Source organism: Gopherus evgoodei, chromosome 5 (assembly GCF_007399415.2).
Source record: "Gopherus evgoodei ecotype Sinaloan lineage chromosome 5, rGopEvg1_v1.p, whole genome shotgun sequence".
NCBI lineage: Eukaryota > Metazoa > Chordata > Testudines > Testudinidae > Gopherus > Gopherus evgoodei.
The window spans coordinates 12,810,691-12,824,913 of record NC_044326.1 but is presented as its reverse complement, the minus strand read 5'-3'; the positions used below and the strand labels follow the sequence as shown (position 1 = coordinate 12,824,913).

General features: G+C 44.2%; 2 gene segments (V, D, J or C); both read right to left on the bottom strand.

Annotated features, from left to right (window-relative positions):
* LOC115652928 overlaps positions 1 to 119 on the bottom strand; it is a 547,780-nt gene extending 547,661 nt beyond the window's left edge.
* A 7,903-nt stretch (positions 120 to 8,022) lies between these two features.
* LOC115651991 lies at positions 8,023 to 8,704 on the bottom strand. The segment is given in 2 exon segments: positions 8,023 to 8,468; positions 8,629 to 8,704. Coding segments are annotated over 2 exon segments (495 nt in total).
* Between the last annotated feature and the right edge of the window lie 5,519 nt (positions 8,705 to 14,223).

The window sequence follows — 14,223 nt, the reverse complement described above, 5'->3', positions numbered from 1 at the left end:
TTTTTATTCTTTCTTACCCTGAATCCATAAAAACATCATCATGAAGAAAAGCAGGTTGTGGGAAATCATCTTGACTCTTCTGGGTGACTAGAAGCTGAGAGCCCTGCAGTGAAATCTAAAATGCAACCCGGTAGATTTATAATCCCTGGTCAGAGCAGTGAGGAAATGGCACTCCGGTGTGAAAATGCAAAGAGGGGGAGGTATGTAAATTGTCTCTGAAGACTTTACTTATCTTAGATCATCCCCTCCCAGGGGCGGTTATTAGATAAATAGTGGAGATAAGATTTCTACTGGACTTTTCCATTTTATGTCTTGAGTGTCCAGTTTGAATTGACACTAGTGTTGGGTCTGATTTAGGACAAATGCTGTGACTCTGTTGTATATCAAATGTTGTGTAATCCAGCTGGGAATATTGTTGGTCCATTTAGTGAATGTGTGTGTGTGTCTGTGTCTGTCTGCAGATGTGTTGAGTGGTTCCAGATACCACAACATCTATATAATGCATGCAGAGATACAGGGGGTAGATTCTAGTTCTCTGCTTTGAAGCAGGCAGCCCTTGTTTCAAGTGAAAGATGCACATGCAACACAAGGGGGGAATATCTAGTCAATAAATGATCAAAGTTTTCACTGATAATTGGGTGAATTCTTTTTGTTAGTTACACAGTTAAAAACAAGTCAGACTGAGGCTGTAATTGACCAGGAGTGGGTGGGACAGGTATCCCCAATGGGCTCATTATTGACCAGCAGCTTTCACCAAGAGAAGAGAGAAAAAAAAAAGCTTTGGTGTACATCCATTCAGCTTGGACAGAGACACAAAGAATTTGTGTTTTCTCTCTCTGAATGTTGAATCTCTCACAGTATCAGTGCCATGGGCATTACTGCACAAGAGGGACCAAAATACAACAATAATAGTGTTCCTAGGGAAAAGGAAATCAGATTGTCCCAGCCTCCAAGTGCTTCAGGAACAGTGTCTTGTCTCACCAGAGACCTTTAGTGTGGTATTAACTCAGCAAAGTCCAAAGCTGACTGCAAAGAATTACACGGGGATCACAAACCTGGGTGACTGGGCAACAAAATGGCAGATGAAATTCAATGCTGATAAATGCAAAGCAATGAGCAATGGAAAACATAATTCCAATTGTATATATAAAATGATGGGGTCTAAATTAGCTGTTACCTCTCAAGAAAGAGATCTTGGAGTCGTTGTGGATGGTTCTTCGTGATAGTTCACTGTGAAGTGGCAGTCAAAAAAAGCTAACAAAATGTTAGGACCCATTAGGAAAGGGATAGAAGGTAAGACAGAAAATATCATGACAGTATATAAATCCATGATAAGCCCACACCGTGAATACCATCTCCAGGTCCCATGTCAAAAATATATATATTACAACTCGAAAAAGTACAGAGAAGTGCAACACAAATGATTAGGGTTATGGAACAGTTTCCATATAAGGAGAGATTAAAAAGACTTGGACTGTTCCTTTTAGAAAAGAGATGACTAAGGGGGGATATGATAAAGGTCTATAAAATCATGACTGGTTTGAAGAAAATAAGGAAGTGTTCTTTACACCTTCATGTAACACAAGAACCAGCAGCCAACCAAAGACATTAATGGGCAGCAAGTTTAAAACAAACATAAGGAAGTACTTCTCCACACAACACACAGTTAGTCTGTAGAATGTATTGCCAGGGGATGTTGTGAAAGTCAAAAGTATAACTGGGTTCAAAAAAGAATAAGATAAGTTCATGGAGAATAGGTTCATCAATGGCTTTTAGTCAAGCTGGTCAGGGATGCAACCCCATGCTCTATGTGTCCCTAAAGCTCTGACTGCCAGAAGCTGGGCCTGGACAACAGGGGATGGATCACTCTATAAATTGCCCTGTTCTGTTCATTCCCTCTGAAGCATCTGGCACTGGCCTCTATCAGAAGACAGGATACTGGGCTAGATGGTTCATTGGTCTAACCCAGTGTGGCCGTTCTTATGTTCTTAACTGGATAATATTAAACAAACCTCATGTTGTTTGACTGAAGTGTCCATTCCTGAAGTGCTTTGTCTTTTTATTGCCATCTAGTGCTCGGTGACAGAATGGTCCACACAATTTAATCAATCAAAGTAGTGTTGCCCAAGCAGGTGTGAGCACGTTTCCTGGGGGAGTGCAGTACTGTGTAGTCTGCTGCATCTCTTTACAGCGATGCGTGTCTCCTCTTTTATGTCTCCAGCTGTACATTTCAACAGGCAGTTGATACCATGGAGCCAATTTTCCACTACAGAGCTGTCTTAGTCCAACCCCCACATATTGATGCTCAGTTTAGGATTATTTTTTATGCGGCTTGGACTCTGAGGGGCCAGGATTACTAAGCAAAAACAAAGGGTCCAGAGTGCATGGCCTGGGCTTCTACTCCTAAAGGACATATAGAGCTATTACTTTTTAAAACTTAAGATTGGAACTCATTTGTGTGTATATATGTTTACCTGCTTTAATCTTGTAGGTATCTTATTTCCTTTTCCTAGTTAATAATTTTTTAGCTAGTTTATTATAGGATTGGCTACAAGTGTTATCTTTGGTGTGAGATCTAAGGTGTGATTGACCTGGAGTAAGTGACTGGTCCTTTGGGACTGGGAGTAACCTGAATATTGTTGTGATTTTTGGTGTAAGGGACCATCTATCGCAAAGGTACACTCACCTGAGTGGCAAGATAGAGGGGAGTACCCAAGGGGACTGTCTTTGACTCCATTTTTAGATTGTTATAGTGCCTGAGGAATTTACACTTGATACGTTCTTGGTGAACTCTAAGTATAGCACTCACAGCCAATCTGGGTTTGTGCCTTGCTTCTTAGTGGTCGGCTCTGAGGTTGGTATTCATGCTTTTCACCCACTGCTGGACAGTTTGACAATCAAGATTGACTAGTGAGTCATAGGGATAAATTTTAAACAGTAGTTTTCATATTTTTATGATCAAAGATGTTGTGTGTTGTGCAGGCTATTTGTTTAAAAAATATTCCCAGGATGAAATACTGAGGTATAATACTTAATATTAACAACTGCAACAGTAATATCAGACAGTGATTACTCCTCAGTACCTGTGCAGCTTCTCAATGCTCTGAAGAAATTCATTCCAATAAAAATGGGTATATTATACTTTTCATGATCCCTTCAGATTAAATCTGACTATAATGCAGCCTAAGTGTTAAGCAAAGTGGATATTTATATCCTGTTTGTCTTAAGTGTTTCATATATGAAATCTTAAATGTTCATAAGGATATGAAAACTGATGGAAACGGCATTTCTATTGGGAGACTACAGAATAAAAGTAGATATGGATTGCATTTTTAAATTCATTCTGTTTTCTGGTCATATGAGATTTAACTTCAAAACAATCTAAGGCCAGAAGTGTCTTCCATGCATTAAGTATAAAACAAATGGCCAGGATAATGCACACTGCACAGCATAGGGAAGTTTTTGTATTGGTCTGTATCACTGTGAGAGGCCACTCATCATATTGCTGACAATAATAATCTCCTGCATCAACGGCTTCAACCTTGCTGATCGTGAAGGTGAAATCAGTTCCATAGCCACTGCCGCTGAACTGGGCGGGAATCCCTGTGTGATGGTCTGAAGCTTCATCGATAAGCAGCTTAGGAGCTTCTCCGGGTTTCTGGTGGTATCAGGCTATGCTATCATAAATGCTCGTACTGGCTTTGCAGAGGATAGTAACACTTTCTCTTACAATGACTGATAGGGATGCTGGTGTCTGAGTCATTGCTATCTCTCCACTGCAGTCTAGAAGTAGAAAGAAAATGCCAATAATAGACAATATTGTGAAATGTACTTTAAATGTACTAAAAGTTAAACATAGCAGTAATTGCATGTTACAGAGCGCAGCCCAATATATCCTTCTCGGTGTTAATATTTTCATTATCCTACCTCGAATCCCGAAAAACAACATCAGGAAAAATTGTGTATATGGAATCGTTTTGGCCATGCTAAGTTACGAGGAGCTCAGAGCCCTGCAGTGAAATCTGAAATGCCACCTGACAGATTTATAATCCCCGCTCAGAGCAGTAAGGAAATGACACTCAGGAATGAATATGCAAAATGACTGAGCACTGTACATTGTCTTTGAGGTGTAGGGTGTAGTTTGAAAATGCTGATATTTGTGGATCATCTGAAGCCAGGGTTTGCGTCTAGAGCAGAATTTAATCAAGCACGGCCCAGAAAAAATGAAAATGGACCCTTTTCAATTGACACTTATAACCTGTGACCATTTCAGCTTTGTCACATTGCTTCTTTGTACAACATCAACCACCCTTTGTTTTTTCTGTGACACATCTTTGATTCTAGGAAATAAAAATATGACAGAGCATATTGACATTCATCTCTGACCTAAGCCAAGCTTTTTACATCCCCAAGGTAGCCAAAAACTTTATACTATCCTAGAAATTAGAGATGGAAAAGACCTTTGCCCAGTTGCCTCCCACTCAAGTTTTAAATATCTCAGCTGACAGTTGTCTTAGGGCAAGTGCTCTTATATAGTATTAGCTGACAAAGACATTGAACAGATCTGGTTGCTATACATAAATGTAGCTCCATTCACCCTAATGGGGCTACTTTTATCTTGAGCTATACCAGCTGAAGATCTGGCCTACTGAAATAAGAATTATGCTCCTAGTTTAGTTTTAAAAAAACATGATTTGGTTTCCATGCCGTGGACTGAATCGTGCACAGCTGTGGAAGATGAATTTTTGGCTGCATCCATTTTCTTTGTGCCGGCTTGCTCAGCGCAAAGGTTGGCTGTAATTTGTTTTGTAAGGTTTGCAAGAAAAGTCAGATAAAAGAAATGGTCAACATATGGGGTATTGTACAGCTAGAAACCTTGTAAATGGGGATTCTGACTGAGTGTCTTTGTGTCTGATTGGTAAGAGAGCTGTTCTGGTGCTGGGAGGACAAGAACGCTCCAAAGAGTGTCACTGTTCATATAACACAGGGACAATCCACTGATTTAGGTCAGTTGCACTGAAGTCAATGGAGTTATGTTTTGCAGCAGTGGAGGATGTGGCCCACAGGCATAAAGCTCCACATGCAGAACCAATTAATGACACAGCTGAATGCAGACATGCTCCAATAGTGCAGTGTCTCAGGCAGGCCATGAGGCAGCTGCTCTTGCATGGCTTCATCACCGAGCAGCACTCACAGCTGCCTTGGCCTTGCTTGACACTGGGCCTGGCGCCGCAGCTCTTGCAGGGCTTCATGGTGGACTAGCTCTCGTATCCTCTCTTGCAGGCCCTGAAGCAGCAACTCTTGCACAGCCTCATTCTGGAGAACCATCTGCAGACGCATGATCTGATGCAGCTCCCTTTGCAGGATCTCCACCAGGAAAATCCAATATAGCTGCAGATATGGGGCCAGAGGCAGCAGCTCTTCAATGGCTTCGCTGTGGAGAGCCTCTCGCATCCTGTCTTGCAGGGCCTGATGCAGAAATGCCTGCATGGCCTCATCCTGCGGACACCCTTCCAACTCCCAGTGCAGTGCCTGACGCAACACCTCTTGTGTGTCCTCGTCCTGGAGCACTCCTTGCAGCCACTCGCGCATGGCCAGATACAGGACGTGAGGTGACAATATACAGGGTCAATTGCTTAAAGGAAAAAAATTGAATAAACAGCCTTATTCAAAAAGAGTACAATTTAACACATTTCAGCAACTACACACATGTAAATAAAAAAAAAACAATATAAATCTATTGTCTTACTATCCTTGTACTTACAACTTGGAAACAGAAGATTAGAAAGCCAGGAGATAGAAAGATCACTCTCAGAGACGAGAAAAGGAACAGACCAAGAACAAAGGACTCACACCCAAAACTTCCCTCCACCCAGATTTGAAAAAGTCTTGTTTCCTGATTGGTCCTCTGGTCCGGTGTTTCAGGTTACTGTTGTAACCCCTTTACAGATAAAAGAACATTAACCCTTAGCTATCTGTTTATGACAAGTGCCTGACGCAACACCTCTTGTGTGTCTTTGTCCTGGAGCACTCCTTGCAGCCACTCGCGCATGGCCAGATACAGGATGTGAGGCAGCAATTCTTGCCCCGCCTCCCCTTGGAGCAGCTGTTGCATTTTGGGATCATGGGATCATGCTGGGTACCAGCATCAGTTTCCATTCCAGCCCATAAAACAGGCTCCATAATGACCGCCTTCTCCTGGGCAGCCTCATACCCCATGGCAGCTCCAGTCACAACTGCTCCAACTGCCTTTTCAGTTCCCTGATGCGTCTACAATCATAGCCCTGGGTGCTCGCTCCTTATCCCTCTGCCGTGGTGGTGTTCTCCTGGGTCACACCTGGGTTGTGTCAGCCCTAGCTCGGATCAAGAACTGGCTGGACCTGGGGAAGGTTGAAGGAGACATTAGTTTTATTTGGCACCAATGAACTGCTGCCAGGCTGCAGGTTTTGAGCCTCAGATCCCATCTGGAGCCCCAGTGCTGGGAGGCTGGTCCCTGAGCAGCTTCACACTCCCTGTTACTTCACCCAACTGTCATCTTCTCTCATCAACTGCCACAGGCCTCCAGAGCCTTCTGCCCAGGCCCTGGGACTCCCCTCTCTGTGCCCCCTGCAAGAATCTCTGCTCCTTTCACACAGCTTGAAATAAAGTCACAGCCAGGTGGGCCAGATGGATATTAGCTCCATCCAGAGAAACTCCACTAACGTCAGTGGAGTCACTTAGGACTCACGCTGGTTGTGAGAGCAGAATACAGCCCACAACACCTACAAACAATTACCTTCCCAAATAATATGGTACATACAAGAAATGATTAGAGATAGGACAAAACTAGAACTCCTCTGTGAGTGTCTAGAGCCTGGGAAGTGGTGGGTCAGATTCAGTGAGGTGGATCCAAACTGTCTTGGTGGTTTTGGTTTTTGACCTGAACCAAGCCTCCTAGGGACCACATTTTGGTTCCATTTCAATTGGGCTCCACCATAGATGTGAACTGATGTGTGAATGGCTGAGGTACTCTCTTTTTCACAACTATCAGAAATTAGTAGTACAGAAGTATTACCCGGCCTTTCCCTCCTTTCTTGGCTAGGAGGCTGCATATTGTTCATTGGGAAAATGAATCACTTTCTCCTTATCCTCTGCAGTTGCCTCTGGCTCACAGGATGGTCACCAATTACAATTTTTCCTCATTTAAATAGTAAACAACTTGAAGCTTTATCCTATCTATACTAAGCTCCGACTAGAACGTGCTTGATAGGCAGGCACTGCTCTGAGAGTGTGTGTGTTTGTGGGTGGGAGAGGATGAAGGGAATTCAGAATCACTCCATCCCACCCCACCAAGCTCTGTGGTGTGCAGGGGGAGTAGGCCTCAATCACCTTTGAAGTGATACAACCTGTTCCCTTGGGCACAACCAGCCTGCTCCCACCTCCTCCTCATCCTTCCTTGATCCCTTTGGGACTATTATGCTGGTGTCACAGAAAGAGCAGTCCCTGGGGTATGCATGGACTGCAGTTGAGCCTGGCCCTGGTGCAGAGTGTTCCATAAGGCAGAACGAAGCTCTGGGAAAAGTCTTCTAGGCCTTGAGCCCTATTGGCTGCAGGGAGGTGGAGGCGGCTGAGCTTTCAGATAAACCAGAGCCACGTTTCCTGAGAGAGGAGTCCAGGCAGGTTTATAGTCACATCAGTGGATTGTTCCTTCCAGTGTGAAAGTAACTAGCTCTGCACCCATGTACAATGGACCCATGAACAGAATTTTCTGCTGGCTTCTGTTTGGGAAAAAAATAACCTCTTTTCCCTTGCTAGTGTATACTCGCGTGTCTCAGATTTTCCCAATATCACCTAGTTAAAGTATTGTGTGATTAGTTGCAAACTTAAGGAACGAAGTAGAGAGTTTCCTCTTAAACAACAGTTAATTTGTTTTCCCAGATGAAATATTTTATTTTATCAAGAGGGAATAAAACCCTAGATCCTTCCATGGAAATGACTATTCATGAAGAGCTGAGATGGCTTGAGGGAAAACAATGAAAAATGTTATGTGGTTTCCTGTGCGTGCATGACTGAGTAGGGAAGTGCTGTAGATCTGAGAAGTGCCCTGTATGTAACTGCTGTAGAACAGATGGCCCGGGCAGAACATACTGTGCAGCAGGGAGAGGTTTTTGTATTGGTCTCTAACACTGTGAGTGGGGTACGATCACCTTGCTGACAGTAATAATCTCCAGCATCATCATTTTCAACACTGCTGATGGTGAAAGTGAAATCTGTCCCATAGCCACTGCTGCTGAAACGGGCTGGGACCCCCGTTTGACGATTAGAAACTTCATAGATAAGGAGCTTAGGAGCAGCTCTGGATTTCTGCTGGTACCAGTTCATGTCATCATCAATGTCTGTATCAGATTGGCATTTGATAGTAACAGTTTCTCCAGGGAGGACAGAGAGCCACTCTGGAGACTGAGTCAACATAACCTGCCCACTGGTGTCTAGATGTGGAAAGAAAATGTGCACATGTCACAAATGGTTAGGAAATTCACTTTGCAAAAGTTTAAAGGTACTAGAAATTAAACATGCCAATGGTTCAGCACAACAGCAGCTGAACCAATAAATGGTTGCCACATTTCACACGTTCATTATCCTTCCTACTTTGAATCCATAGCAAGAGCATTACAAAAAGTAGCATCTGTGCTGTCATGCTGCCTGTCACCTGGCTTGCTAGAAACTCCCCAGTGAAATATGCAGTGTGGGCTGCTGCATTTATACTGACTGCTTAGTGACGCAAGGCAATGACAGTGGGTGTGACTATGCAAAGCGATGGAGCTATTTAAGCTGCCTCTGAGTTTCAGGACAGAGTGTGGAAATATTAAAGCTTCTAGCATTGCTGGGCGTGTCTATGGCAAAGAGGCACTGAGCAATGACACTGAAGAACCATCACAGCTTTTCACGGAACTGATCCTGTGAGATGCTGACTCACCTCAACTCCCATTGCTGCAGTTGCTCAGCACTTCACAGGACGCACATCTCCAGCCATATGGAGTCCTTCTACAACAAGTCAATCCTCATGCATAGCGAGAAACATTCTCAGTTAGTGGTACAATTTTTAGCATATTGAAATTCATATCTAAGGTAAATGAACGTATTTACCCTCCCAATACAGACAGACACGCATAAAAATCAGAGATACGAAAGACCTGAGTCATCTAGCCCAATTCAGCATGTCCTTAATTGCTTTACTGAATTGGGACTGGATTACTCAGCTGCTTAAAGTTAAGCACGTGTTAGTGTTTTGCTGAACTGGACCTCTAATTCAGTTTTTGAGGCATGCACTCTCTCTTCTTCACCCATCTGTGTTACTATTAAAAAAAAACAAAAAACCACCAAGACACTGTAAAGCTGAACCTACTTGTGAGGTTTCCAGAGTTTATACATTGTCAATCTATGCAGAGTGCAAAGCATGGGCCACGCCTGCTGTCTTGTACCAGACAGCCAAACAGTGTGGATGCTTAACAAACATAATGACAGTACAATTTTTCTCCCCATTGTGATTTCACTGTGTAAATCTTGGCTGGTTCTCTCTTCTAGTGCTCTGATGATCTTCAAAGAATGTGTGAAGAACCCCAGAACATTCAGGGCCCGCTTGTCCAAATGAAGGAATGGGTTGTATGTACTGACCTTGGATTTCCCTTGCAAAGAATGCAGGATCCTGAAAATTACAAGGAGATAAATATGAGCAAATAGGAATGACTCCACTGCTCTTCTAGTCATGGGAATGGGGTAAAGAAACCAGTAAGTGATGAGACTCTCTCTCAGTCTGCAGGTCCTTTTGTGATCAACTTTAATGAAATAGCTTCTACCTACATTCCTAGCCCCAAAACTTCCTGTTAGCAGAGGGAGCCGGGGACTGAATTTTTAAAGTACTCATTTAGGCCGTAATCCAGCAAAACATTGATGTATCTAACTTGAAGTGATGAGTCTCATTGATTGAAATTAAGTGTACATTTAAGTGTTTTACTGGATCAGGGCCTGACCTGGACCTCATGCTACACTTGGCTGTCAGCAGATCCAAAACACATTGTCCCTTAGTAGCCCCTTCTCTTAGGTACTGAAGGAAGGGCCTAGGAAATTTAGGGCATACAACCCAGGAACGCTTTAACATTAATTTCCCCCCATGGCCCAGTTTTACACCCCCTACTTCTCTAACGCTGTAATGAATTGTAATGACAAAGGTTCCCAGCCCATCTAGTTCATCCCTCAGTCTTGGTAAGTGCTGGCATGGGAGGTTATGCTCTGACAGAGTGTTGTATTCAAAGATTTTGCTTTGTGTGGAAGCTGCAAGGTGGCCTGCATGTTGTCTTTGACCAGCCTGGAAGATGAAGAGAGAGAATGAATTCTGTGTAGGGAAGGATGGGGACATGCTATCCCTCTGAGTGAAAAGAAGTACAAACCTGCTTCCTGGTGCAGCTGGGTGCAAATTAAATCACTATTCAGAAGTCAGCTCTGTGATAAAAGCATGGGGTGCCTTATCAGTGCATGGAGGATTTGTAGGTAGGCAGTGAAGCCATCTTGTTATTTGTCCTGTACCTATTGGGTGTCTGGGAAGTGGGTGGGCAAAGCCCGCCCACTGCTAAAGGATCCTCCCCCAGCCTAAGGGGAGAAACCACAGGGCCACAGAACCCACTGAGTGCGGGGGACAACTAATAAAAGAACAGGGACAGGAGTGAGGTCAAAGGGTCAGAAGGAGGGAACCTAACGGGGACACTGATAAGGCATGGCATCAGGGAAGAGTTCCATCAGAGATGGTGCAAATCCTGATCCTTCCCACAAATTAATGTAATTCTGTCTATTTACACCTGCAGCATCTTATTGCACTTCAGGCAGCTGTGTTTCAGTGATGGGTGAAGAGAAGCAGACACCTACAGACAAAGCTCTGTGCACTCCAGGGCAAACTAGGCCTACATTCTATTGCATGGTTCCTACATACCACAACATGATGCTGCTGCAAATGGGGGATTCTGTAGCAGCTTCTTTTAAAAAAAAATAAACACCATTAGAGTTTTGCAGTTTGATCAGTTCAATATAATACAGCTTTGTTTTTAGGCAATTATGTATCTTAGTAGAACAAACAACTGTATATGAAAATAACCATCATCGCTTACTGGTAGATGTGTAAATGGTTTCTTTTTCCCCGTAATAGACAATCTCTAGTTCTTTGTAAAACTGACTTATCTAATACTATTAACTTCAAAAATGCAGAAATCAATTACTGGCTTGGCTTCTTGGCATGGCTGCTCAGGAGATAAACCACAAAATACCATTTATAGACACAGGCACTGTCCCTAGGGAAAATACTGATCATTTCTAGTCCAATTGCACCACTCAGCGGTTGGTCTGAGTGAATCTAGTAATAGTGCCATTTACTTCCCATATGTCTGGCTTTTTCAACTATGTACGGTGTATGCCAGCTCAGTTTCCAATGAAGGATTGTTTCCTCAATCAATACTGTAACACAAGTAACCTAATTCTGATTAACTTTTGCAGTCTGTGGGAGAATTATACCAAGAGACAACAAAATCCTGGTTTGGTTGAGATGAACAACCGTGCTTCAAACTCCTTTGAGAATGAGCTGATGAATTATATCTATGAGTATCTCATTACTGTAGGGAGAAATCAAAAGCCTTTAGTGAATTTTTTTTAACAATTTGTCTTAGAGGACTGTAGAAGAGCAGACTCACCCCTGCGGCACCTCCTGCTGGTGACTTCTGGGAATTAGCTCAGTCCCAGCCCAGAGCACCTTCTGCAAGCCAGTGATCCACCTGTCCTCTGGCCCCGTGTCCCTCCCTGGACCCGGTGCCCTTTTACGTGGAGTGCTGCCTCCAAGCAGTCACCCCTTTCTCTGAGGGTTTCCCCTTCCCAGGGGACCCCCACCCTCTATCCCCACTTTGCCTCAGTATAGGCTACTGCTCAGTCTCCATCTATCCCCCGTTCACTGGGGCAGACTGCAGTATCAGCCACTCATTATAGGCAAAGGGGTTTGGACCTGCTGCCCTTGCCTATCCCTGGGCTGCCCTCTGCAGCTCCCAGTACCCTTTAGCCTAATGCTAGGCCACAGCCTGGGGCTTTCTAGGCTAGAGCTCCCCCGCTCCTCAGCCTATCCTCAGCCCTGCTCCCCTCAGGTACTTTGCCTCTAGCCCCTGGCAGCCAGGCCCACCTCCCTCTACAGCTAGAGAGAGACTGACTGCTCCTAGCTCCCCTGGCCTTCTTATGAGGACCCATTGCTCAGTTTAGGGCGTGGCCCCAGCTACAGCCACTTCCCCAATCAGCCCAGCCTAAAGGCTGCTTTCTCCAGCCACAGCCCCTTCCCAGGGCTGTTTTTAACCCCTTCGGGGCAGGCGCAGGGGTCCACCCTGCTACAGGACAAATAACCCCTTCTGCGGTGTGAGGGAGACCCTGGCGCATGTTTACTTAGAGTGCGCCAGGTTGCAGCCCCTACACCGGCTCCTCACAGCCATCCTCTTACGTTTCTGGTTACACTTTTCCCCTCACCTCCTTTTGTATGCACTCCCTGTCCGTGGCCCCACGAAGTCCCGGGACCTCCTGGTCAACCTCCTCCTCGCCCTGGCAAAAAAGGCCATCCACGCGACCAGGGAGGGGAGGTTGGCCGATGGAGACTCCGGTGACTGTGGGGCTTGTTTCCGCTCCATGGTCCGATCACGCATCCGGGCGGAGTTCCTCTGGGCGGCGTCCACTGGCTCCCTTGACGCCTTCGAGGAGCAGTGGGCGCTGTCCGGGGTTCTCTGCTCGGTGTCCCCGTTAGGTTCCCTCCTTCTGACCCTTTGACCTCACTCCTGTCCCTGTTCTTTTATTAGTTGTCCCCCGCTCTCAGTGGGTTCTGTGGCCCTGTGGTTCCTCCCCTTAGGCTGGGGGAGGATCCTTTAGCAGTGGGCGGGCTTTGCCCGCCCACTTCCCCGACACCCAATAGGTACAGGACAAATAACAAGATGGCTTCACTGCCTAACTACAAACGTTGGGGAGAGGAGTCACATCACGTGCACCTGTAAAATAATGTTGCTTCTATATTAGTTGCTCTGATGCTAATTATTAAAATAAGCTAAGCTTTATAACACTTCCGAAGGACTGTGAAACTTAATCATTATTATATGTAAATCTGAGGCTGGCCTGAATGATGGTCAACAGGTTTCCTGTTTGTTTCACAGGTATATAAAATCAAGAGATGTATATGAGTCCCATCAAGCATAAGAACCCAAGAGCCATATGTGCATTGGTAATTCTATGGGAATAATTTAGTAGGTAGGTGACTCTGGCTTTGCATTGACATTTTAAGTTATGTCCACAAGAAAATACAGAAGGATTTTACTACGCCCTATGTATGAATAGTGAGCACTATTTTATCATAATTTGATATTTCCTATCATTTGTTTGAGCTAGCGCAAAAGAGCAACACAATTTATTTCCAAGATCTATCACTCTGGTATAATGAGTGTAATACTTGCCCTCAAACGCCCTCCCAAATTTAAGTACTGTTTGTGGTTTTGCCTAGATATTAAAGCTTATGTATGGCCAATTTTCAAAAAAGAGCTGCCTAAATTTAGACTCCAAAACCCAAGTTTAGGTGCCTAAATTAATGGCTTGATTTTTCAAAAATGTTGAGCAGCCAGCAGCTCCTGTTCAACTCAATGGCTACTGCCAGTTGATTGGGACTTTTATAAAGCAGGCCACTTACTTACATGCCTAAAACTGAATTTAGGAATTTAACTGTAGTCACCTTTTAAAAAAAATCTTGGCCTTGACCATACATTTCTATGCATAAGGAAAAGTTGCTCTATTTTCAGAGTACTGTACTTCATCCTGCAGCCGTGTTAGGCAAACTCCCATTGATGTGATTTTGTGTTTTGTTTAAGTTGCCTTGTATGCACAGAATAGTCATGTACAATTCATGGTTTCAACAGGAAACCAGGCAGAGTTTGATCCTGAATACCAAAACAGAACCACTCAAAGCTGTGAGCCTGCACATCTCATTTCAGCCTGGATTATGTTTTCCTTACTGGATAGAGGTGATGAACAATGGAAGCACTGACCCTTCCTTAACTACAAGGCTGTTAATGGAAGCCACTGAATAGTACATGCAGTTCTGCTCGGTACGTGTTGTTTTTGTTTCTCAGACTGTAATGCTTTTTAGTTCACAGAAACAGGTAAATTTGCTGTTGATGTCTCTGGCTCTTT